Raw genomic sequence first — 26,188 nt, forward strand, 5'->3', positions numbered from 1 at the left:
TAATAGGAAAAGAAGAAACCTACGTATGAAAGGTAGGCAACTTTTTGTTTTTTTTTTTGCGGGTTTTTTTTTGCGTTTTTTTTTTGCGCTTTTTGCTTCTTCTTTTTTCTTTTTCTTTTTCTTTTTGCTGTTTTTTTAAAGAATAAGAGGAGAATAAACACAAAATTCAAAAAAAAAAGAATCGACGAAACCGATGAAAAGTGTTTTTGGTATTTTGACTCGTTTCGGATTTGATTTTAGCTTCAAAAATAACACCGAATGGCCTGAAACTGATACCAACTGATGCGGAACCCCCGGATCTAGACACAAGAGAAACACAAATTAGGAATAAAAACGAGAATAAATAAAATTAGTTAAATAATAATAAAAAAGGATAGATTTGCCCTATGGAACCCTTGGTTAACTTGTACCAAAAAACGCCAATGATTGAACGGCTCCCTACGAAACCCCTAGAAGAAGAACCTCTAGAAACACCGATGAAGGGGAAAGAAATTTGAATAATTGTAACTCCGAAATACCCTCGAAAGTAACAAACTCCAAACTAATAGCAAGAGAAGAATCACTCTACTCTCAAAAATTTGCCTCCCACAAATTTGGAAGAAAACAAATGCTCCTTTTTTTATATATTTTCCCAATGTGTAGAAAACAAGCCTATTTATAGGCAAATTACAACAGTAATTGAATCCTAATAAAAACTCTTTAAAGAGTAATTGAATCCTAATAAAACTCTTTAAAATTATCTAAGAAAATAAATAAATAATAACCTAACCAATAAAATTACTTAACTCATAAATGATGTGTCCCAACCAATGAGAATTAAGTAAATAATAATAATAAGATACATAAAAGATTAATCCACCAATTTATGGGCTTTCACTATTCCAAGATTGGTCCAGTGAATTGCATTCCCGTATTTGTCAATGTCACGAACATGATGAATTAAATTTGTAGCAACAAAGTCTTGGACAAAAGCATTCATCTTTGATTTTAATTGTCGTGCCTTGCTTCGAGTGATTGGACCACTAGGAAAAACAACCCCTTGAGTGCCACCTCCTTGGCTCGTATCAGCTTGCGTAACTAATTTTGATGTTTTGAGTTTGATAGCTTGTGAATATGTTGGTGACCATGTATTTGAATGTGTTTGATAGCATGTATAGTGCCAATTAGTGATAAGTTTATTTGATGAAAGCAATAATATAAAATTGAACTTACCACATGCTATTAAACTTATTATATCAGTGTGAGGTACACTTGGCACACCACATGCTAGTATTTGGTTCATCAGTCACATTAACACTTAACAATAGAAATAGATGGAATTTGTAAAAGGACTAATTTTCTCTTTTATCTAACAGAATGACTAATTTGCTCGTTTTTTGTGTAGAAGGGGCAAAATGCAATTTAATTCCTAATATTGGGGCATTAATGGTACTTTTACCTATTAAATGTTTACAAAATTTGTCATTTTAGTTCTAATTCTAGAAAATTTAGATTTCAACATTTACAAATTTTAATTTTTTTAAAAGAAAACCATTTTAAAAATTCTTTTTCTTTTATATTCCTTAATGTACCTCCAAAACCTCTTGAACAAGAAGAGTATTTAACATCATTAGTATTGTGCTCATTTTAAAATAATATGACATGTCATGTTTTAAATTAATATCATATTTTTAATTAAATTCCTGCAAAAATTAATAACTTTTAAACTATTACAAAAATTATTTTGATTTTTCTTATATTAAAAATATACAAAGATCTAATCTTCAAGTAGAGAAAATAATGCAATGTGAACGTCTTTCATGAAATGAAAAATCTATATATTTTTTTCTCCTTATTTTTTCCAACTTGGACATGTCATTGTTAACTAATTCCAAACTTTAGTAGTCGAAGTGTGTTGATCAAACGATCAAAGTTCCAGAAAATCTAATTTAAGGGAGATAACTTTGTCAATTCCATATCCCATGGGGATGTCCAACTTCATCTCTCTAATATTCATCAATCTATTTCGTGTTCATTTCATTTTAAATCATCTGATATATGTATTCTTTTTCTTTTCTTTTTGTATTTTTTTATTTTTAATACATATTTTTGTTTTTTATTTATACCTTTTTAAATCATTTTTATAATTTTTATCCAAAACTGAAATTTTAACAATTTTTTCTTTTTTTTGTAACTTTTAGAAATAGAGCTAAATTGATATTTTTATAATTATTGAGGGCTATATTTGAATTTTTTAAAAATTAGAATTAGAATGACAAATTTTGTAAACATTGGTGACTAAATTTGTTGAATATTTTAAATTTAATTAAGATCAAATGAGTAGAATACATAAACATTGAATGCCTAATTTTGTTATTAAAACAATAAATGAATAAATAAATCCAAGGTATTCTTTGCACGACGTCCATTTTTCGTTCATGTTTACTATAATGAACTCTCATTTTATGGCACACAAAGCATATCGAGGAGAAGGTGGGTAAGGCAGTACAGAAGCATAGCCATCTTGTTAGGGAAATTGATGTCAGGTTGTGAGTTCGAGGCGGAGAATTTCGGAAAGACCCAAAGATTAGAAGACGTGAGGTGCATCCTAAATTCGAAAATTTGATCGATTGAGACTATGTTTGTGTTTACACATTTTTCTCACTTCTCCACGATTTTTTCTTTCGAAGGTGACTGTTTACAAAGAAGCATGGAGTGGTTCATTGTTAAAGCGGATTTTAACATGCTTTATTCTACCATCCTTCTTTAGCTTCTATGTCATTTCTTTTTGTATATATGGGTCATTTCATTTAAGGATGATGCTCAGTTATTTGACTAATGCAGGTTCAGGGTACCATATATTTTGTTACAATACCATTTCAAGTAGAAAATGAACTGATGAAAGCATAAAGCACAATAGTTTACAATTGCAAGCTTATGGTTGATTATAAGGTTTTATTTTGTTCCATGATATAGATTCTTAGGGAGTACCACATACTATTCTATTATTTTTGTTCATTTCTGTAAATTGCTGTCAACTGCTGGACTGGAGTGTTTTCATCAGAAAAAGCTTTCTCCAACCTCAGTTCTCACAGATATCGGACTTCGAACCACATGCACACCATCTGTCCATGTCAAGCTTCCAAAATAGTACCCTGCATTTACGTTGTGGGCAGATGAAATCATCACAGAGAAGGAGATGGCCTTCGTCCTAGAGCTGAAGATCAATGTTTCAGGTCTCACTGCTACGTTTATGCCAGATGCAAACTCAACGCTAGCCTTGTATTTGGAGTTGACAGGTCCCACATTTGTGACTGTTCTGGTAAGAATTGTTGGCTTTTTGAGGTTCGGGATAGTTATGGATGGGAGGTTTACGTCCAGAATAGAAGGTTGTTTGGAGGGGCAAACTACTGGATGTTCAGTGAGCTGGAAGATATCAGAGTTATTGTAACCCATGGCACAAAGATAATGCACATAATTCTCTGTATTCATGTCATAAACCAGGCCAGGATCGGCCGCGCTGTTTGGGTTCACAATTCCACCTCCAAAATCGAAGGGGTCGGCAAGCTTTGGTGGTTCTCCCTCTGCAAAAATTGGTCCTCCAGATTGATGGGAAGTCAATCCTGTGTAGTTAAGAGATGAAAACAGTTCAAGAAGGTAGCCTAGGTGAATGGTATTTGCAAATATTGTGATTCAATGAATATACATACCAGTGGTGATAATTGCTGATTTAATAGCAGCAGGGGACCAATCCGGGTACAATGATTTCAGTAAAGCAACAATTCCGGACACGTGGGGAGTTGCCATTGATGTTCCTGAGAGAAAAGCAAATGCACCAGTTGTTGTTTCATCAAAAGGAGGAATTGCAGCTAGTATCTGGACGCCAGGAGCCGCTATATCTGGCTGTGTCACACAGTGATCATAGCAAGCTTTGATGAGTTTTTAACAGATTGATATCGCAAAATGGATAAGAAGTGAGGTGAGTAACCTTAAGTATAGCAGGGACATTGGAACTAGGCCCTCGAGATGAGAAGTATGCCACATTGGTTGACACTGGCTTACCGATATGCGTTCTTGATGGACTCAGTCTTACTTGGGGATTACTGCGAAGTTCGAGAGCAACAGTTAACAATGATTTGATGACAAAGAAACTGGATAGTCTCAACGATTTTACCTTGTAGATCGAATGTAATACAGGATCTGAGTTCCAGTTTCATAGGTTACTTGAAGACATGGGAAGTTCATAGCATATGGATAATAATTACTTGAACTCCTAGAAACAATCACTCCCAACCCACCCGCCGCTTTGACAGACAATATAGCATCATTTAACAAGCTCTGATTGTAGTCTGAAGCAAAGCAAAGCACTATTTTTCCGGCCATCCAATCATCATTTGACGAGAGGGATTCACAGTTACTGTAGGACCACTCAGTTAGCTTAAGTACTGAGAACAACAAGGCTGAAGAGATGGACCAGGATTGTTTTGTAAGTAATTACCGTGGAGGCATGAGGTCCGAGACTTCAGGGTACACCAACGCTGCAGACACTGTATCCTCTCCTGTGAACATTGCTTGACCCTGAAATTGATACTTATAGCTGTTAGTTCGAATACGATCAAGCCATTTTCGTTGTCCAGTTAGTGTCTTGTTGCTTACAATGATGGTTTGGTTGTTTCCTAGTGTTATAGGTGTGGGGAAGGACCGATCCACAGTGCTTGCTGCAACAGTCAAAATCCAGGGTGCTGTGTTCTGTACAGTTTCAGCTCTCGGACCTGCGTTCCCTGCTGCACAAACAACGGTAATCCCTTTTGCTACAGCATGAAATGAACCGATAGGAATTGAACCACGATGGTCAACTTCAGAATACAAGGGAATATCAGCAGCAAGAGACACTGACAACACATCCACACCATCATTTATCGCTTCATCAAAGGCTTTCAACACATCGGCATCGGCACAAACACCTCCATACAAGCGCCAACATACTTTGTACATAGCTAGATGAGCTCCCGGTGCACCACCTCTCACCGTGCCAAGACCTAGCCCATCATAGCTGGCATTGGCAACAAACGAGCCACCAGCAATTGAAGATGTGTGGGTTCCATGCCCACTGGAATCCCTTGGGGACATGTAATCATCGTTTTCACTAGTGTTGTATGGCTGTCCATACTCAGCTTCAAGTCCACTTATGAAATAACGAGCTCCTATCAATTTTCTGTTGCAGGCTTTTGCACCATCAAAGTGTTGTCCAGATTCACAAACTCCCCTCCATCGAGAGGGGATTGGCCCCAGATTTTCATCATTGAAAACTTCTAATTCTGGCCATATCCCTGCTTATTACTTAAAAGAGATTTAATCAGTAGCTGTTTCACAGTGCAAACAGGGATGAGTGGTAGAGACGAGAAGCAGACCTGTATCAAGGAGACCGATGATAACACCATTTCCCATTTTGCTTTTATTCAGAAGATTGGACAAGGAGGTGGAAGAGAGTCCAAGGTAATCCCAGCTTCTGGTTGTTTGAACCTTATAAAATCGATTGCGTGTGACATGAATCACACCTGGTAACTCTATGACCACAACACAAAATCTAGGATTAAAAGCTTTCCACTCCATCAAAGATTCAACAATCTCACCTTTTTTAGTTAAAGATGGTGTTATCTATATATGCTAAGTTATGACTTTGTGTGATCACTCATCATATATTCAAACATAAACTTCTGTTCTGTTCTTCACGTTCATGCATGTTATTTCTGAGTTTATCATGTGGTATGATTCTTTATCTTTAGCTAAACGATTGGCTTGTTAAAATAGAGTCTTTTTAATAACTTGTTAATATTTCTTTTGTTTACATTATTTTGCTATAACATTAATCTAACTTTGTTATAATAACTTGACCATTTGTATACCATTGCATGAGGATGTTTCAAATATAGATATTGTTGGTACGTGGGAATTGATGTTGACACATCTCATATAGGAATATGGTGCAATAATTGTTTGGCGGTTTTTTACTACCAATATACTCGACATCAATTCACAACAAATTTTATTGATGGTCCTTAAATCAAATAAGTGAATATTTGAGATTAATACAAGTATTTTGGTGATCAATTCCAACTCATAATCAGTAATTTTATATACATTCATTTCCTTTGCTACCATTATTTATATTATTAAATTTTAAATAACATTTATTTTAATATTTATAATATTTTTATATGACAGAAAACAAAACAAAAGCACATTATAATTTTAAACCTTCTCAAATATATTCCTCACAACTTCAATCTTAAACAAATTTGGTGATCACGTGAAAAATAATTTGTCAACTTTTGAAAAATATCCATGGAATATGAACAAGGAACTCATCCCTTCTTGACAAAATTAGAAATTCTTCCCTTTTTTTTACCCAAACCAATTGATTTACCTTTTAAAAAAGTTTAACTTGTAAATTGGTATCTAAATTATATCATTTTTTCATTTTGGTACCTAATTTTTTGTCATAAGTGGTACTTAAACTATTTCACTTTCCAAGTTGATACCTCAGTCAAACCATTAAGTCTATTTTTTTTTAAAAAAATAAAGGCTTAACTCACAAATTGATACCTAAACTATGCATTTTTCTCATTTTGATACCTAAACTATGACTGCGTGATGATTAGCTAAAAAGGAGGATGGTGTCGTCGATGTGTCAGACTAACAAACGACTAATTCTTGCAATTAATTCCCCCCATCCCATTTTTTGTAATTAATTATTTTTTATATTATTTTTTTAAAAAAAAGGCCTTTAAATGTATATCATTTAAAATTAGGCACTTTCACAAAGCACTTTTTTAAAGTAATGAGAAACTAAGCCTAAATTTATTTTTTAAAAGATAACCAATTAAAATTGACACATGGAAAAAAATAGACAAAAAAATCATTTTCTATTTTATATATATATATATATATATATTCTTTTTTCTTTAGTTTTTTTCTTCAGAACCAAACCGATGGTCAAACCAATTAGGCCACCAATAATCAATTCTATCAATTCGTCTAATTTCATCAAATAAATGATTAAAATTCATAAAAAAAAATAGAGGAATCAGTTCAATAGTTGTTTTTAGCTTGATACAATCAGTCCATATCGATTTACGAGTCAACCAGTATCCCAACCGCCGTCCAATTCTGAAAATACTAGTTTTGATCGATGACATAACTTTTTTGATCCCATTAGGTCGAGCAAATAGGCAATGAAGTTCAAAAACAAAATTAATCGCCAGCATCTTAACCTCAAGAGGGAAATTTTCAAGCGTTGCTGGTATTGTCAAACATTATAAAGGAAGAAGAAACAAAAGGGGGATAAAGAGAGAAATAGTGTAAAAAGAAAAAAAGGGAAATAAAAGAGTTAATTTCAAATATAACATTTTGGTGTAAAATGAGTACTAAAAGAATAGCTTAGGTACCACTTGTGACAAAAAAAATAAAGGTTTAGGTACCAATTTGAGAAAAATGATATAGTTTAGGTACTAATTTGTGGCTTTAGCCTTTTTAAAATAGATTTAATGATTTGACTAACTGTTGGATTAACAAATGTACCAACTTAGGAGAAAAACTAGTTTAAGTACAACATGTGACCAAAAAAAAATCTAGATACCAAGATAGAAAAATAGTATTATTAAGTGCCAATTTGTGGATTAAACCTATAAAAAATACGTATTCAAATCCTAGTTCAAACACAACTCTAATTTTTTTATTGTTCAAGCTTTTTTTTACTTGTATATTAAATTTTTTTATTATTTCTGATAATAGGTGTAGGGAAAACTTATTCCCCAATATATAATTTTTTAGGGAGCACGTCGACACTAATAAGAGTCAAGTTTAGTATAGGATTTTTTTCTATTGAATTTTCTCGAGATTAAGAATGAGACAAGAAAAGAGAATGTCAACTAACTAGGGATCTTGACATGCATAAATGTTGAGCTTCACCTTATTTAGTCGACTCTGTATCTTGTTACCAATTCATGCCGAGTTTGGCTTAACATTTTGACTACTCTTTATATCTTCTTTCTTTCTTATTATGTATTAAGCCAACTACATAAATTGATAATGAGGTTTGGAGTCAACTAAATATAGTGGAACATGACACCCATCAATTGACATTCTTTTCTTTTCTTTTTGTTTCTTCCTATTCTCGAAAAAGTTCAATAGTTAAAAATCTTATACTAAACTCAACACCCATGAGTGCCGAGATACTCCTTCGAAAAACATATTTTAATAAATAAGTTTTCCATTGTCAGAAATTAAAAAAATTCTAATATTCCTATTCTCGAAAAAGTTCAATAGTTAAAAACTCTATATTAAACTCGACACCCATGAGTGTCGAGATACTCCTTAAAAATATATATTTAATAAATAAGTTTTTCATTTTCAGAAATTAAAAAATCTAATGTTTCTGTAAAAAAAACCAACAAGTTCGTGGAATTTGATTTATTTAACTAAACACTTAACCTTTAATTTGTGATGCAAAACTTTAGAATAAAATTTTATTTCGATATAAATTTAAAATTATTTAAATGAAAAAAAAAACATGAAAGTAGGAAACTTAAGAGCTGATAATATTTTAGTTTAGACCAAAATAAAAAGGAAAAAGGAAATGAGTTGCGGTACGCATACTTGAGAGCTTTAGAGCTTGAGCCTTTGTCATCTTTGCGGCAAAGCCAGAGAAACCATGTTTATAGCTGTATACAATGGAATCTTCGGATGTTTCTTCGCTGCCATAGTTTTAAGCTTTTAGTGAGAAAAACCCATGTATGTGTTGGCAGTACGTTTCAATATAAGAAAATATTAGTTAATTGTAAGTTTAAGTAATTTTGGTTTTGAACCTCCCAAGAACAGTTACAAGCATATCATGATGGGTTCTTGTAAGAAGCTCAACATCAAGGTGCTGCCTTTTTCCCATGTAAACAATGTAAACCTGTCCAGTTTAATTTAATCAGCGTAATCAAAAGAAAATTAAAAAAAGAAAATGAATGAGAGATCCATCATGGTATTCTCATGGCAGGATTTACTAACATTTCGCTTGGAATCTGCAAGAGCTGGTAACATATAGTAATGCATGTTTAGAATCAGCAGTAAAGGAACTAAAACAAACGACATAATCATAGTGTTCTTCTGATCATGCAAAAGAAACCCCATTTTTTTTTTTTTTTTTGGTAATGACAGAGAAACTAAGAAGAGATGGATGGGTTCTCGTGCTTGGAACCAATCGTTCTTTAAATAGAGAAAAAAGAAAAGGTGGACCTGTTCCTTGCCACAAAAGCTACTTTCTATAAAAAAAATTAAAAAAAAAGTTAGTGAATTAAAGACAAATATAGTTTAGCCCTATGCATGCCTTGTTCCACAAACAAATGTGTTTATTTGGTATGAAGGATGAGTAGTTTAGTTTAGTGGTAGGTAAATAATTGCATTAACCCTCAAATAATGGAGAATTATCCATATTAAAATATATGTTTCTATGTATATAGTCTGGAATTGTCATGCAGGTATGACTGTGTAAATGAATGCTTCCACTATTGGAAGCAAATTACTGCCTTGTTTTCTTTCAGCAGGGGGGAGGGGGGGTGCTATCAGTGCACCATTCCTACTGTTATTTTCAGATAGGAACAAGTCCCTGTTGAAGATAAAAGCATCCCACTTTCAATCCCATTTTACTGATTAATTTCCATAAAAAAAAATGAGGTGTGGTTCATCTTTAATTTGTCTTTGCTGCTATCATTGGCTGCTGCAATTATTGATATACTCTTAAAAGAGTGTAATATTCCCCCACCCCCTCTCTTCCTTTCAAATCCTGAATCGATTATCGTTCCAAATTGAGCGGCTATGATATTTTGCCATGAACCAGTCAACTGCAAACTTTTTTTTTTTATTTTAGTGCAGCCACGATGGGAAGCACGCTGCCCCGACAAAAGGAACCTTCCTTCAGGTCTCTCATAGATGTTGGTGTCGTATGTTTTGTTTGTAGTGATCATTTTGCAGAAAACCAAGTAGCACTTTCTTTTCCATTATTCAGCTACCACTTCCATCATGCACTCGCGATCGCTTCGAGAAACTAGACCCTTAATATACATAAATAAATATGTCTTTATTTTGTCAATCAGCACTGTAATTTTCTTTCTTCACTATTGTTGAGGGCAAGTATTTGCTTTGGAGTGTCTCGCTCCCTCAACAGAAGATATTGTCCCGATGTTGGGGTTGTCTCCCGTACTCTGACGAAAGCTCAAAGGGGTTCACAGAGCTTAGGGAGTGCCTCAGTTGAAGTAGATACAACCTACAAGCTCACAGGAGAGGTGTTAGTATTTAAGCCTTGGTTGATAATTCGATCCCCCGCAGGCGCAACATGCATAATTAATATTTCGCACAACACTAACACCTCTCCCATGAGCTTGCAAGTCGTATTTACATCAACCGAGACACTCTTTAAACTCCGTGAACCCCTTTGGGCTCTCCTCAAAGTACGAGAGACAAGACCCCGACACAGGAACAATACCTTCAGTTGAGGGAGTCAAACACTCCAAAGTAGATACTTGCCCTCAACAAGATTGAAATTGGAGGAAATATACAAAACTTTAGTTTCCAATGATCATTTTAGTTAGTTCAGGAGCAAACACACACAGAGCAGCTTATGGACAATTGGTATGTAGAAGCATAAGTGAGGGGATGGTTCAGTTGGGTGAGTCTCTCTGGAACTCTTTATCACACCAGAAAGGAATGTCATATTTCCACTTTCAACCAAAAAAACAAAAGGGTGCGTGAAAAGCACATGTATAGTGAGATTAAGAAACACATGGTTCCCACCAAAAAAACAGTTCTTATGTTAGGCAGAGAAGCAAGAAAATGAACATGACATTTGTCAAATGAGTTGGTAATTTACTAGGAATATTCATAATACGCAACTTTGTAATGCTTAATAAAATAAAAGCACTTAAAACGACAGAAATGTGTTCTTTGCCACTATAATATAATTGTCTAAGGACAAATCAAATCAGTTCACTAGGTTTACCACTATAAAAATTTCTTAAGTAGAAGCTTCTAACTTCTGTGATTGGCCAACTTGGTGTGAGATCACTTTTCCTCTAGTTGCCATATTTCAGTTCTCATCATCAAGGTGCAATCACAATGGCTCATTAAGATTAACAATAATTGATATTACTAACAGAAGCAAGTTTTTGATTGGGTACTATGAACAACTTACAGAAACCACTCTCAAGCATCAGTCTTGGTTCCAGTTGTTAATCATTAACCAGACTTTTTGGTTGCTCTGTTGTTGAGAACCTGTCAGCAGACTCTGATAAGAGCTTGTTGAGGGACATTCCAGTCCCTGCTGTTTTCTTCTTCACTTCATACCTGTGCTTTATCCTGTCATCAAGCTTGTAACCAAGAAAAGCAGGAAAAGTTAGTAGCTCACTAACATCTCGGCCCATCTCCTCTGTCAAATATTCCATCTTCTCTTCCAAAGAACCAGGATTGTACTGCAATATCTGAGGGTGTTTCTTGCTCATGTAAAAAATATCTTGACAAGAAAGACCATAACTCAAGAACAGCCCGATTACCTTTTGCATATTTTCACAACTTGTTCTGGTAACAGCCCCTAATGCCACTGCCAACTCTTTTGTTCTATATTCGTATCCAATCTTTACCAAAAATCCAAGTTTATGAGCAAGGTTATCTTCAAAGGAAAGGGCTACAAACAAGGGGGCTCTTGTTAAGAACTTGAAAATGTCATTAGAATTAAGTCCACATTGCTTGAGAAACTCTATTCTAGGACGCAACTTCCTCTCTTTGCTGGCACTTACCACATTCGGAAACACGAGAATAATCTTGAATATTTCCCGGTCATCAAGACCAACATATGATTTCATGAAATCCACATGACTCTCCATATGCTCCAAACTATAACTCAAAATGGCAGGCAGTTTGCGCAACACTGTCCCGGTGGCATTTGCATCACCTCCGCTAAGCTCTTCAAGAAACCGAATTTTTGGAATCAACTGAGAATCCAAATCGTAGTTGAGAATTGCAGGACGCCTAACTATTATTTCAATGCCATGATAAGGTTTCAAGAAAGCTATGGTTCTTTCAAGTTCTTCAACAGACTTGCAACAAATGGCTTTGTTCAAGTTGGCATTGTTGAGAACATGAGCTATCTTCTCTTGGGGAACTTCATGATGGAGCAGCAGTTTAACCTTTTGAGCAAAACCAAGCAAAAATCTCGCTTCTGTTGTAATAAAAAGGCGTTCCAGTTGTGCTGCTTCAATCTTTCCTTCTAAATCATCACGCACAAAACTAATCACAGGATCAATTTCCTCAGCAATGAGTACACTTGGACATTTAATGACCAAACGATAAAGAGCAAAGCCATTGATTCCAACCGACTGTAAAGCAAGAACCCGGGCACGTATTCTGTCCAAAGAAGTTGATCTTAAAGTTGGGTTTTTGCCCAAAAGTAAATTGGTTTCCTTTTCATTTAGTCCAATTTCTCTGAACACCGAAAACAGCATACCTGCCACAAACAACACAGTTTAGTCTTGACAAAAAGAGAGAATAGTTGCAAATACGAGAAGTGTTTGACAAAATGCCTCGAAGAGAGCGAATTACAAACCTGCTTCCCACCAAAGAGAGATAGCTGTGTCGACAGAGTTACATTGGATGAGCAAACGGCTAGCCGGTTGGGGACACTTGAATGGCCTGAAATAGATAAGATTATGTGATGTCTTAGTAGCATTTATCATAGGGAACCATTCGCGTGGGCGGGCAGTTGGATTTGCATACAAAGAAACCGGGGATAATAATTTTGTTGTGGTAACAGCGTGTGAGTTTAAGAAAGTAGAAGAGGAGGAAAGACAAAAGGAATTTGTAAACATGGTAATTGCAGCAACCATATTTGGATGAGCCTCAATTCTAGCGAAGGCGGGCTTTGGTCACAAGAAGGAAGTCAAAATGGTATTGCTTCCTGAAGGTGACATCATTGCAATTCTAGTCTAGTTGGCTCACAAGATAAGCTGAACGGTAGAAATTCGAGAGCACCCTTTTATCATTTTGTGGGAAGCATTCGGCGTCTATGAATTGGAGCATATGAATCAAAACATTTTATCTGGGGTTAATCCTTTTTTTTTCTTGCCTGAATGGAGAGAGCACCCTTTTATCATTTTGTGGGAAGCATTCGGCGTCTATGAATTGGAGCATATGAATCAAAACATTTTATCTGGGGTTAATCGTTTTTTTTTCTTGCCTGAATGGATTTCGGATATATTATAGTTTTAACTTTCTTATTAAAAGTTAATTCTTTCCATTTACACGATTGTTCACCCATTAGAACTCTAATTTTACAATTGTTTTTATATTAGGTTTTGAATTTATTTTTCTAAATTAATTCTTAAACTTAACAATTATTTTTATACTAAAGTCTAAATTTTATTTTTTAGCTTTTCCTTCAAGAAAATAGTAAAGATTAACGTGGACAAAAAAATGTTGAAGTTCTAATGTGCGGATTTTTCTTGGCTTCGACGCAACTCAAGATCAAATCAAGTTTCATCAATGCCTTTTTATAGCTTATAATCTCCCTTGATGGTAGAAATATGTATCGTTTGGGGCAATCTCTCATCATGTGTGGACCGTCGCAAAGTAAGCATTTCACTCACTCCTTATCCTTTTTCTATTTCCACATCTTGTTGGGCTTAACTTTTATTGTCTGAAGCTTACTATCTTTAGTCTTGGTCGAGTTGTCTTTTATCTCCCCCACCATTACCCTTTGGTTTGAGTTTAAGCTTGGAAGGCTCAAACTTTTTTGACTTTTTACCACCTAGCTCAACAAGCAACTCTACTACAGCCATGACTTTAATAAGTTCCTTAATCCCTTAATGTTTCAATTCTTTCTTGACCTGAGGCTTCAACCCATCGATGAAAAAGAAGAAAGCCTCTTCCTCATCCAAATTGGAAATCTGAAACGTTAGTTCATTAAACTTCTTCACATACTCTCTAACCGTGCCTTGTTGCGAAAGCTGACGTAACTTATCCCGAACTTTTTTCTCAGCATATTGTAGGTAAAAATGTCCCTTGAACTCTTTTTGTGGACCTAAGACGTCACCATAAAATAGAGACATCAATAAAATACATGGATGCAATATTTACCTTAGTAGCATCACTCTTGATTCCTAAAGCATGAAAGTATTGCTCCATTTGTCATAAGAAGTTCTCCACATCCCTCGCGGACTTTTCTCTTTTGAAACATCTATCTGATGGTTCAGTGTTGTAACCAAAACCCATTTTTCCCACGGCAGCTCTACAAACAATGAGCTCTCCCTTAAGCTCCTCAATTTGTTCCTTCAAAGCCATCAACACTGATTCGAGAGCATCATCCCACTCTGTCAGCTTACCTAAAGTGGAATTGAAAGCCACTCGCATATCTTCTATGTTGCTATTGAGAGTATCCAACACTTGTCCCTTGAGTTGATACTTCCCTAAGTCCAACCCTGTAGTGCGTCCCTCAACTACCTCGAGGCTTTCCTTCATCTCACCTACAAAACCCTCGAGTTTGGCAATCCTGCCTTCTAAAGTCAATAACATATCCCTCGATTTGTTAGCTTTCTTAGACCTCTCAGGGTTTCCATTGGGACATTCTACTCTCTAACTTCTTTCGTCATCTCAACTCAGCACCTTACAAACCTTGGCTCCTGATATCAACTGTTTCGGATTAGAACTTTAGTTTGGAAAACCGTACGGCCTTAGGCCATAACTTTGCTTCAAATCCGCCAAAGTCAGCTTAACTTTCAAAAGTTGAGAATTCTCTGAGGCACCAAAAATTAGCAGAAGCAAACTCAAAAACAAAGAAGCAACAAACGAACGGAAAATGACACAAGAGAGTAATGCACACAAAGTGTTTAATTATTCAATAATGAAGTGATTGCAAATGAGGAGGGAACCTCTATTTATAGTTGAGCTCCCCACAATCCAATGATACATTTTAAATTACATCAACAGTTGAGATTAAAATCTATCTACAATATAAAAGCCATAAGGGATTTAAACAATAGACATTCTTATCCTTTAGGATTATAATATTTACCGAAGTAAAATACGAGTTACAAGAATGTTTACATTTTTACTAGGCTTCAAGTATATGGGCCTTATGTAACATCCATTGGCCTGTCAATAAGACTTGGCGTACATCATTCAACCAGACATACCGCCCAACGGACTAGGGTGTTATTGACGAATTCAAAAATTCTTTGGTTTTACTTAAATCTTTGAGAAAACAATTATTAAGGTTCCCTTTTTAGTTACAAACCATTTTTTTTTCTAAATTGGCAATGCATCTTTAAAGGACAAAACAATAGGGGTTATAAGAGTTAGCCTATTAATCATTCACTCCTAATTAATAGCGATTATATATAAAAGAGGTCATAAGCTGCAAATCGAGAAAGCTTGGCTTACACTTCTATAATAAAGGTAAATTCTCTTTCAAAAATGGAATAATATAGACGGCAAGGTGAATTACAAAATTTGTTTACAAATAGATTTATGCACGTAGCTTTGTCGCGTGTGAATATGATATGTGAATTGTGCAAGTATACATGTCGGATCAAGTACTAAAGTGATAAGTGAAATCGTCTCCACAGGGATCAGATTAGGTATACAAATGGTCAAGTTATTATAACAAAGTTAGATTAATGTTATAGCAAAATAATGATAAGAATGCAATGGTAAACAAAAGAAATATTAATGTGAACAAAATGTGTAACTGATGAATAATTGAGAATGCCATGACAATGGAAGAGTAGAAATGCAATGGCAATTTCGAAAATGATTATATGAATAATATGTAACTAAACAAATAAACAACTAAGGATGCGATGGAAAAGATACTATGGCAAGGGATAAGGGATATATGATATTGATATGAAAGGTTGGAATTACTAAGAATCTACCCTTACTGTCAGAAATGCCTTGGCAAAATCGTAATCAATCTATTGCTCAGAAGAGTTCTAAAGTGATATGTTTCTTTCGAGAGTAAAAACCTTAAGTTACCTTGCTTATGTCTATAGGCCTTTAATATGGTACATTGCACTATTTCCTTCTGTATGAGCGTTGCACTATGTCTAGAGTCTACTATAAGTATCTTTCGAGTACTTGCTCATATCATTCAATTTCGGTCCAACTAATCCAACCTTTTCAAAATTAAATTAGTTTATGAGCATGCTGCATAGTCATCTATGTTTAGGGATTGCACGTATACAATTTAGAAATAAAACAATTGATTGAAACAATAAATTAATTCAAATCTATGCTTCAACCATTAAAGAAAATAAAGGTTTCAACAAGTAATCCCAACCCTATGAGATTTAGCTCATGGGCTGGCAAAAAAATTCAAAACCAAAATATCATTCAACATCATTTTCATCAAATCAATTCACGCAGAAATAGTTAAGAAATAATAGAAGAATGATGGGAAGACAGCTTTTGCGTGTCCAAATTACACTCCAGCGGTACAGTGTCCTGTGGTGGCTGAGAAGGACTGTCTTCGCTTTATTTTTTCTGTCTCTACTCAACCACTACCCTCTAGTTTTGCCTATGGATCTTTACCCTTGTTCGCCATTAAGGGTTTCCTCCTTTGGATTTTTATAAGATTTTTTCGTAGGATAAATCCAACAACCCAAGATATATTCTCCTCTTTTTTTAGATTTTCTTTTTGGTTTAAATCCTTTCCTTTAGGGTAAGTGGTTATCAACTCATGATCTCATGATCATTTTTCCTCTTTTTTAGGCAAATTTTTTGGTACAAGTAGAGTTGGGCTAAAACTGTTATGCATTGAGTGTTGACTCGGTCATCTTCCTAGAATTGCCACGGCATACAAGTTGGCAAACTGTCTAACCTTTTGCCCCGACAAACCTTCATTCTTTTATTTCTTTCTCCATATCTTGCACCTGTCAAACCACTAAACACAACCCTTCCACATGCAATTAAAAGTAACAAACAATAATGGCCTTTCAGGTTGTTGTTTTTTTTTTAAATGGAAGGTTGTGGGTGAGGATGTTATTAAGTGATGTCATGATGTTTTAAATGGCAAAAAAAAACTTGGCTAGCCTTAATGATACAATGATTATTCTTATCTCTAATACTAAGGATCCTCAAGGCATGACTAACTTTCGTCCTATTAGTTTATACAGGGTTCTGTACAAAATTATTTCCGAAGTCCTTGCAAACCGACTCAAGACTACTTTCCCGATGTGTATTAGTCAGAACCAAAGTGCATTTGTTCCTAGTCATATGATCCATGACAACAACCTTATAGCTCATGAGTTGATGCATTATCTTCAAAGTTTTAAGAATGGTCCAAATAAAGGTTTTGTCATCAAGCTCGATATGAGCAAAGCTTATGACCGCATTGAGTGGAATTTTCTTGAAGAAGTTATGAAATGATTGGGTTATGCGAAGGCTAGGGTGGTAAAAATCATGAGTTGCATTCGGTTGGTTTGTTATGTGGTAAAATGCAGTATGGTTCTTTTAGAGATCATTGTTCTAGAGTGGGGTCTTAGACAAGGGGACCCTTCTCCCCTTACCTTTTTTTTTTTTTTTTTTTGCATGGAGGCCTTATCGAGAATGTTGATTAATCTTAGGAGTAATAAAATTATTAGGGGCATTCGGGTTAGCATTAACGACCCTTGTATTAATCACTTTTTTTGTTGATGATGCCCTCCTTTTTGTTAGAAACAAAAAGAAAAACGTCGAGGCTGTCTTGAAAATCCTTATGAATTTTACCAAAGCATCTGGCCAGAACATTAACACTGATAAACCCATATTTTTTTAGCCTGAATACACCCATTGTTCAACGGCAATAATATAGTGTTTTACTTGGGATGTGTGTAGTGAATAATCTTGGCAATTATCTTGGCTTACCTCTATCGATCGAAAAGAAGAAAACTATCGTTTTTCATATCATTATTAATCGTTTTTCATGTAGGATTAATAGTTGGTCGAAGATCCTTTCATATGGCAGTAAAGAGATATTCATAAAAGCTATCCTCTAATCACTTTCTACTTACGCATTTTCTGTCTTTCTTACGCCCAAGGGCATCCTCGAGGATATGCAATCAAGGATGAGCCAAGTATGGTGGGCTAACAATGAAAGAAGTAGAAAATATTCCATGTTGGCTTGGGATAGAGTATGCTATCCAAAAAGTATGAGAGGGCTTGGTTTCCGTGACTTGCGCCTCTTCAATTTGGCCTTTCTCAGCAGACAAGTATAGAGGCTTACCCATTTAAAAAATACATTGTGCTATAAGGTGTTGAGCTATAAGTTCTTTCTGAGTGGGGATATCTTTCACCCCAAAGTGGTTGACAAGCCATTGTATACTTGGTCAAGTATAGCTACGGCTGCCAAAGCTCTTGAGAACGATTTTGTTTGGCTTGTGGGGGACGATAACAACGTTGACATTTGTAATGATAATTAGGGTTTTGAAGGTTTAAAGGGTGGCTCTCTGTGCCATTCTTTGTTGACCAACAATGAAAGAAAGGTTAGAGATTTATGGAATCAAAACCATATGGAACGGAACAAGAATACAGTTAATGAGCTATATGGGAGTTCGTTAGGGGACCAGATTTGTAATTTGCCCATTTTGAATGATGGTATTAATGACAGGAGGGTTTGGCTTCATAACCTACATGGTTTTTATACGTTGAAATTTGCTTACTCCTGGCTCCTTCTTAAATAGATTGGCTTCGGTCCGCATAGATTTTATTGGAGAATAATTTGGAAGTTGAAAACGCTTTTTAAAATTTGGGTCTTCTGTTGGCGGGTGGATCATGATATTCTCCCAACTTATGTCAACATTTCTTCCATCTGGCAGAACTTTGAGAAGAAATGCCCTGGGTGTGGTGCAAAGGAGGAAACCCTTTATCCACACTCCCAATGAGTGCCCTACGGCTCGCACCATTCTAACTCTCAGGGGCTTCGATAATCGGCTGCTCATTGGTGACTACTCATGTTGCATTGACTGGCTAGAAGATTTGTTATGAGTTTTGGACTTGAAGGTAGCTGCTAAATTATTCACGACCCCTTGGAATAATTGGAACAACAAGAATAATTTTATTTAAGGGGAAAGAGGACGATGCAAGAGTTGTGTAGGAGAAGGCAAAAACACTCTGCCATGACTTTAGAATCCATAACTTGGCTAATAAACTGGTGATCCCTATTGCCCCAACGTGTAAGAAATGGATTAAACCTCCAAATTGTTACGTTAAAATCAACTTCAATGCATTTGTCTCTTATGGTAAGGTGGGTTTTGGTGTAATTATTAAGGATTTAGATGGTTTCGTGATTAAGGGAAGCGGTGGCTTTAAAGAGAAGGCAGTGCTTGCTGAATGGGTGGGGTTGAAAGCTTTTGAAGAAAGTTTGAATGTGGCAAGTACTTTCAACATCTCAAAGATATCACCATTTTGGGAAGCCGAATTAATGAGGCTTGTAAGCAATTGGATAAACTTGATTCGGCCAAAGTTGTGTGGGCCAATCGAAGTTGCCACCAAGTGGCTGATTTTATTTGTGACTTTACTATTAAAAATAGGTGTAATTGGAATTTTAATATGGATTACCTTATGGATATTCATGACCTTGTAAAGATTGATGCAATTAATTGAAGTTTGACATTTTAGGTCTTTTTATAATAAAAAAGTAACAAATAATAAAATTTAAGCACCATCCAAGCTTCTTATGCAATGTTCTAAAAATGCTAAAATAATATCCTAAAATGAAACTAAGTTCACTTAAGTACAGACAATTGATCCAGTCTAAAGGCATGAATTATAACTCTTTTTAAGAATTATCACACCCCCAAACTTGAGTTATTGCTTTTCCTCAAGCAAGATGTGCATGAATGCATGAACGTAAGAATTTCTATAGTAACATAATCACCTTTGCATTGTGAGACCCTTAAGAGAGCATTTTTGTACTTCAGCTTCCAGCAATCTTCAATGTTTAAAATTTTGATCAAGTTTCGTAAGCTTATTTAGCAAAGACAATACAGAAAATATTGCCCTAAAAGAAAGAAAAATCCTAAGTATTCATGAAATTTTCACTATCGCAAGTACCTCCTAATTTACTTAGTTCATCTTTTAACTAACTTAGTTTTCCTTCTGTTTTATTCTGGCTTTATACATACTCAAATACATGCATATCCATTTATTATGCCTATTTTTTTTACTAAGGAATTCAGCTCGTCACATGATTCTTTAACATGAAAATTATAATGAAGCATACACTAAATTGCCAATACTCAATCATGTCACGATTTGAACACTCATTCATAAAGCTAAGGCACTTGAATAAAAAGATGGATGGAGCAAACAACTACCTCCTTAGCTACTTAGCCCATTAGTACAATGGAGTGCCCCTATACTACTACTTATTATTATTTTACACACTCTTACTCAAACTTGTTTTTTCTAATCAACAACATAATGAAGCAACAAAATGTTGCTGACCTACTCAGCAGTTCTAAAAATTAGAGTATTTATGACATTTTTTAGATTTTTTTTTCTTGAATTTTCTTAAACATTGCCACTTTATTCATTATTAAGTATTGCCATGTTACCGAATATAGCTTCAAGAGTCTCTAAGTTTATCAAAAGAAACTTACTATGGATCAATTGTAATCGGAATGAAGACATCCTAATTTTAAGGATCAATTTGCAAGCAAACTATCCTAAGCTAACGTCACCTAATCCACTGTCACAACTTTCTAAGTTTATAGAAGAATTAAGTTCCTTATTGAACATCATAGGCAAAAATACACTCATCACAGTCTAAATAATTTTTTTGGCAGTCACTTGTGCTATAGCAAAATGAATGCAAATGAACAAAAATACTAAAACAAATATGCTCAAATAAATATCTAATGCAGTATAGATGCAAAATACATCCTCAAACCTAAGGGATGTATTGTCCTCAATTCATTTACAAATATGTAATATGAAACAAAAAGATAGATATGCATAGAAAATGTCAAGGCAAAAGAAATAAAATACATAACATAGGGAAAGAAAACTTCCCTGGCTTAGACTGGAATGTAGGTACTTTAATTGCGGCTAGTGGTCTTTTATGCACTCATCTTATAACGCATTGGCCTTTTAAGTAAATTGGGTGGTACATCCTCCTCTTCATTATCAAATCTGGTGAATTCGTCAATAATCTAATCGATCTCACGATCCTGTTCAATTATCGGTTCAGTAGAAGAAGGTGAAATAGCCGCAGTGCTATCCACTGGTGGTGCAATTGAGGGATTTGCTTCCTCTTCGTCCTCACGGTCAATCTCAATACTAACAGACTCTGTTTTCTCTGGTTCTTCCTTTAGTGCTTTGGGTGCAATCTCTTGGTTGGTAGGATTTGTCTCAATGGGCTCTACGTCACTGACCCATTTCCCTCCTGCAGTTTATTAAACAAAGGAAATGAAATAACTAAGAGAAATTAAAATCGAAAAAATAAAATAAAAATAAAAAGAATTTTCAAGATATTGATGTTAAACATCTTGAAGATCAATGGACTGTTTGTCTCACTCTACATGAACACCCCAGTAGTGCTTCAAACATTATCCATTAACTTTAAATGTGTCTCATATTTTCATGTCATTGACATCAATAGCTCCATGTGGATATACATGAGCTACCAAGCATTGCTCATGAAAATTGAAAGGTCAATTTTGCTCCAACAAAGTGCACAAGGGTCTCCGCTCAAATAAATTTTCATCACTATCAGAATTGCTATGGTAAAATCTCATGAACTCTTCCTCCACTGTTATTTTTATCAAGTCAAAGCTTCAATAGATGATGATGAAATAGATGCCTGACCTTGCTTGGCATTTTGCCTCGGCATAGGTTGATTATAACCTGGTGGTGCATTATTAGCATTTCTGTCTAGCCGTATTATTAAAATTCTCTGCTTCTTGATTATTCCAACTAAAGTTCAGATGCTGCTTCCACTCATAATTATAGGTGTTGGAATAAGGATTATTATTCCGATTAAAATTACCCATGTAGCACACAGATGCTAGACTTGATGGGCATTCATCAAACACATGGTTTTCACTACAATAAACACATACTAGTTCAACTGATTTCATCTCCTGAACTGCAGTTGGCCTCTTCGTTGTCTTAATCAGATTAGTTAAATATGATGCATGGGTAGTCAATAAAGTGATTGCATCAAGTTTCATAGTGCCAGTCGCCCTCCTGCCAGTCCCAATTCGCGTGGTAGGATATTGGTAATCATTGTTGGCAATTCGTTTCGAAATCTCATATGTTTCATTGTAAGATTTATCCAACAAGGTACCATTAGCAGATGCATCAAATACTATCAACATATATGCATTCAACCTATTATAAAACATCTCTATCTGAGTTCAGTGCTGAAATCCATGCATCGGATATTTTTGAATTAATTCTTTAAATAGTTCCTAAGTTTCATATAGTGTTTCATCCTCTAATTGCCGAAAATATGTGATGTCATTTCTAAGCTTGGCATTCATATTTGGTAGATTATACTGTAGCAAAAATATCTAGCAAAGATCATTCCATAATGCCACTGTTCTTGACAGCAGCATTCAGCCATGTTCTCGCACGATCTCTTATAGAATATGGAAACAGTTTAAGTCACAGGGCACCTTCAAGAATACCCAGTTGTCTGAACGAGTCACAAACTTCTACGAAAAGTCTTAAATGCAATCTTGGATCTTCAATTGGTAATCCACTGATCTATCCTACTGTTTACAACATCTGAAACATTACCAATTTCAACTTAAATTGTTAAGCTTGTATTTGTGGCCTGACTATACCGATATTCAAATCATTCAAAATTGGAAAAATATGATCTCAAATGGGTCTATTTCGGTCATATATCACCTGACAAATAGAAGGATTAACATCCTAACCATTTGGATTTCTATTGAGGCCAGGATCATTTGGATTATCATCGAGAGACCTGGATCATTCCCATTTCTAGTCATTTTTCTCAGTTCTTTTCACCTTCTTCGTAAAGTTCTCTCGATCTCTAGGTCAAAAGGATACTCTTTGTTAGTAGGAATGCCTCTTCTCATGCACTGTTGGTAAACCTGTAGAAATTAAATTATACTAAGTTAAATTAAATTAATAGAATTAACTAAAATAACCAAACCAAAATACACCAAATTTTCGATCCCTAGCAACTGCACTAAAAACTTGTCGCATGTGAATATAATATGTGAATTGTGCAAGTATACACTTCGGATCAAGTAATAAAGTGATAAGTGATATTGTCTCCACATGGATCAGATTAGGTATACAAATGGTCAAGTTATTATAACAAAGTTAGATTAATGTCATAGAAAAATAATGATAAGAATGCAATGGTAAACAAAAGAAATATTAATGTGAACAAAATGTGTAACTGATAAATAATTGAGAATGATATGGCAACGCAATAGTAAAAATGCAATGGCAATTACAAAAATGATTATATGAATCATATGTAACTGAACAAATAAACAACTAAGGATGCGACCGCAAAGATATTATGGCAAGGGATAAGGGATATACGATGTTGAAATGGAAGGTTGGAATGACTACGAATCTACCCTTACTGTCAGAAATACCTCAGCAAAATCATAATCAATCTACTGCTCAGAAGAGTTCTAAAGTGTATGCTTCTTTTAAGAAGCAAAAACCTCAAGTTACATTGGCCGTGTCTATAGGCCTTTAATACGGTACCCTATAGTGCTTCCTTCTGTATTAGCGTTGCTCTATGTCTAAAGTCTACTACAAGCATTTTTCGAGTACTTACTCATATCATTCAATTTTAGTCCAACTAATTCAACTTTTTCAAAATTAAATTAGTTTATGGGCATGTTGTACAATCGTCTATGTCTAGGGATTGCACGCATACAATTTAGAAATAAAACAATTGAATGAGACCGTAAACTAATTCAAATCTATGCTTTAACCATTAAAGAATATAAAGGTTTTGTCAAGTTATCCCAACCCTATGAGATTTGCCACAGCATACAAGTTGGCAGACTGTCCAACCCTTTGCCTTAACAAACCTTTATTCATTTATTCCTTTCTCCACATCTTGCACTTTTCAAACCACCAAACACAATCCTTCTACATGCAATTAAAAGTAACAAATAATAATATTAAGTACCATCCAAGCTTATTATGCAATGTTCTAAAAATGCTAAAATAATATTCTAAAATGCAACTAAGTTCACTTAAGTACAGACAAGTGACCCAATATAAAAGCATCAATTATAACTCTTTTCAAGAGTTATCAGCAGCTCTGGTGTAATCCCCTTCTACAAATCTTCTACTACCACCCAAATGCCTGAGAAAGAAAAATAACAGAATAAGTTCATTTGAATTTAATGAGTTCCAAATAGACACATAACGATTTTCAGGTTATCAAAAATAAACCCAAAGATAAAGACAATTTCAAGACTCAGTCTTATAGACACTCTAACACCTTTTACCCGTATTCGACACCAGAATAGGGTACGAGGCATTACCAGAACACATACACTTGTAAACGTATTTAACCGAGTTATAAAACTTCATCTAAATTAAAACTTTCAAATTATTAACATGATTTTATAATTCTTCATAATATATCCTCAAAATATTATATTCATAATAAATAGGACCTACGAGACCCGATACATATTCATGCAATTCACAAGTCTTAATAATTCAGTGCTTCATTTCTATTTCATTCAATTCACAAATTTCTCATGTTCACAATTCAAATCATTAAGTTCAATACTAATACGTATTTATCATTTAACTCAACGTTTATTGATTATACCATTCATTAACACATTTATGAAATTCTCAAGTTTGCAATGAAAATATCACTTTAGCTTAAACAACAACATCAACTCAACTCATCATCCTGGTATAAATTCACTACCACTTATCCATTTAATATAATTCTTTTGGGCCCATTTGTCACTTACCATCCTTAATCAAATTAGGGAACAGTTATGGAAAATTGAGTACTTCACTTTCACTTTGCCATAGTATAACTATGGTCTTGCGTATGATCACTTAGCACTTTCCGAAGCCATAGCCCTGCCATAGTCTTACACGGATCACATTTATCACTTGTCACTTGTCCCTGATCAGATAAGTGTAGCTAAAGCTACACCTCATCACTTGTCACTTGTCACTGATCAGATAAGTGTAGCTAAAGCTACCACTCATCACTTGTCTCTTGTCACTGATCAGATAAGTGTAGCTAAAGCTATCACTTATCACTTGTCACTGATCAGATAAGTGTAGCTAAAGCTACCACTTATCACTTGTCACTGATCAGAAGTACTCAAATCCGACGTTCCGCTCAATTTGATCATTTATTCGGTTTTCGCATTGTTATTTTATTCTCAAATCATCAACAAATATATCTCATCATACATTATATAATTCATGAAATTAACATTTAATCATTAAATTTCCGCCATATGAACTTATTATTTCATTATCTTTCCACACTCGTTTCCTATGCACATCACACAAGATATAAACATATCATTCAACCATAGTCGCAAGCTAGTGTATTTAAACATAACTCTTTTTGGAACTAACCACGTGATAAACCATTTCACTAGAGATTACATAATTTAAACCTTACCACCCTTTTCATGATCACAAGCATATTTCCAATTAGGCACTTACCATTTCAATGCATAACTTATAAATTTAACGTGGCATAATCCAACCACTACTTGGCCAAAGCCTAAGCATGTACACCAAATATGTTATCCAAATACACATATAGCATAAGCATTATAAGCATGGATGAGCACAACATTTATTCATGTATCACGTTTACCAACATGTGTTAATTCATGAACCATTCATGATATTATTTCATGCCAAACCATATACCGAATATACCATACACAAACTATGAAAATTTATTTTCACACATGAGCTTAAACCATGACCAATAATGCACAAATCATTCATATATTTCCTAATTTTCCTCCTCCTCCTCTCCATTTCACATCTTTAATGTGTATAACACATTTAAACAACATTATCCATACTATCACCATTTTCCTGTATGTAAATTCAAGCTATCTGTCTGAGTTAGAGTCACTAATTTATTTATATCTCGAGCTACAGAGCTCCAAATTAAGATCTGTTAATT

At 34.7% G+C, this 26,188-nt stretch overlaps 2 protein-coding genes and 1 non-coding gene across 3 annotated transcripts; 1 reads left to right on the forward strand and 2 right to left on the reverse strand.

Moving 5' to 3' along the window:
• Positions 1–2,856: 2,856 nt before the first annotated feature.
• On the reverse strand, positions 2,857–9,215 carry LOC105781028 (subtilisin-like protease SBT3.3). Its single transcript, XM_012605596.2, has 10 exons — positions 9,037–9,215; positions 8,847–8,938; positions 8,638–8,735; positions 5,391–5,546; positions 4,636–5,309; positions 4,478–4,557; positions 4,154–4,396; positions 3,968–4,082; positions 3,690–3,882; positions 2,857–3,602 (listed from the first exon to the last, which is right to left on the reverse strand). The coding sequence occupies exons 1-10, from the start codon at positions 9,157–9,159 to the stop codon at positions 3,040–3,042; spliced, it is 2,337 nt and encodes a 778-aa protein (XP_012461050.1). The 5' UTR covers positions 9,160–9,215; the 3' UTR covers positions 2,857–3,039.
• A 1,691-nt stretch (positions 9,216–10,906) lies between these two features.
• LOC105780680 (transcription termination factor MTERF8, chloroplastic) lies at positions 10,907–13,196 on the reverse strand. The gene is made up of 2 exons (XM_012605156.2): positions 12,623–13,196; positions 10,907–12,523 (listed from the first exon to the last, which is right to left on the reverse strand). The coding sequence occupies exons 1-2, from the start codon at positions 12,900–12,902 to the stop codon at positions 11,253–11,255; spliced, it is 1,551 nt and encodes a 516-aa protein (XP_012460610.1). The 5' UTR covers positions 12,903–13,196; the 3' UTR covers positions 10,907–11,252.
• Positions 13,197–22,419: 9,223 nt separating this feature from the next.
• LOC128040794 (small nucleolar RNA R71) lies at positions 22,420–22,526 on the forward strand. Its single transcript, XR_008195600.1, has one exon. It is a non-coding gene; the product is annotated as a small nucleolar RNA R71 (small nucleolar RNA).
• The last annotated feature ends 3,662 nt before the right edge of the window (positions 22,527–26,188 follow it).

The sequence above is a fragment of the Gossypium raimondii genome, chromosome 4 (genome assembly GCF_025698545.1).
Source record: "Gossypium raimondii isolate GPD5lz chromosome 4, ASM2569854v1, whole genome shotgun sequence".
NCBI classification, from domain to species: domain Eukaryota; kingdom Viridiplantae; phylum Streptophyta; class Magnoliopsida; order Malvales; family Malvaceae; genus Gossypium; species Gossypium raimondii.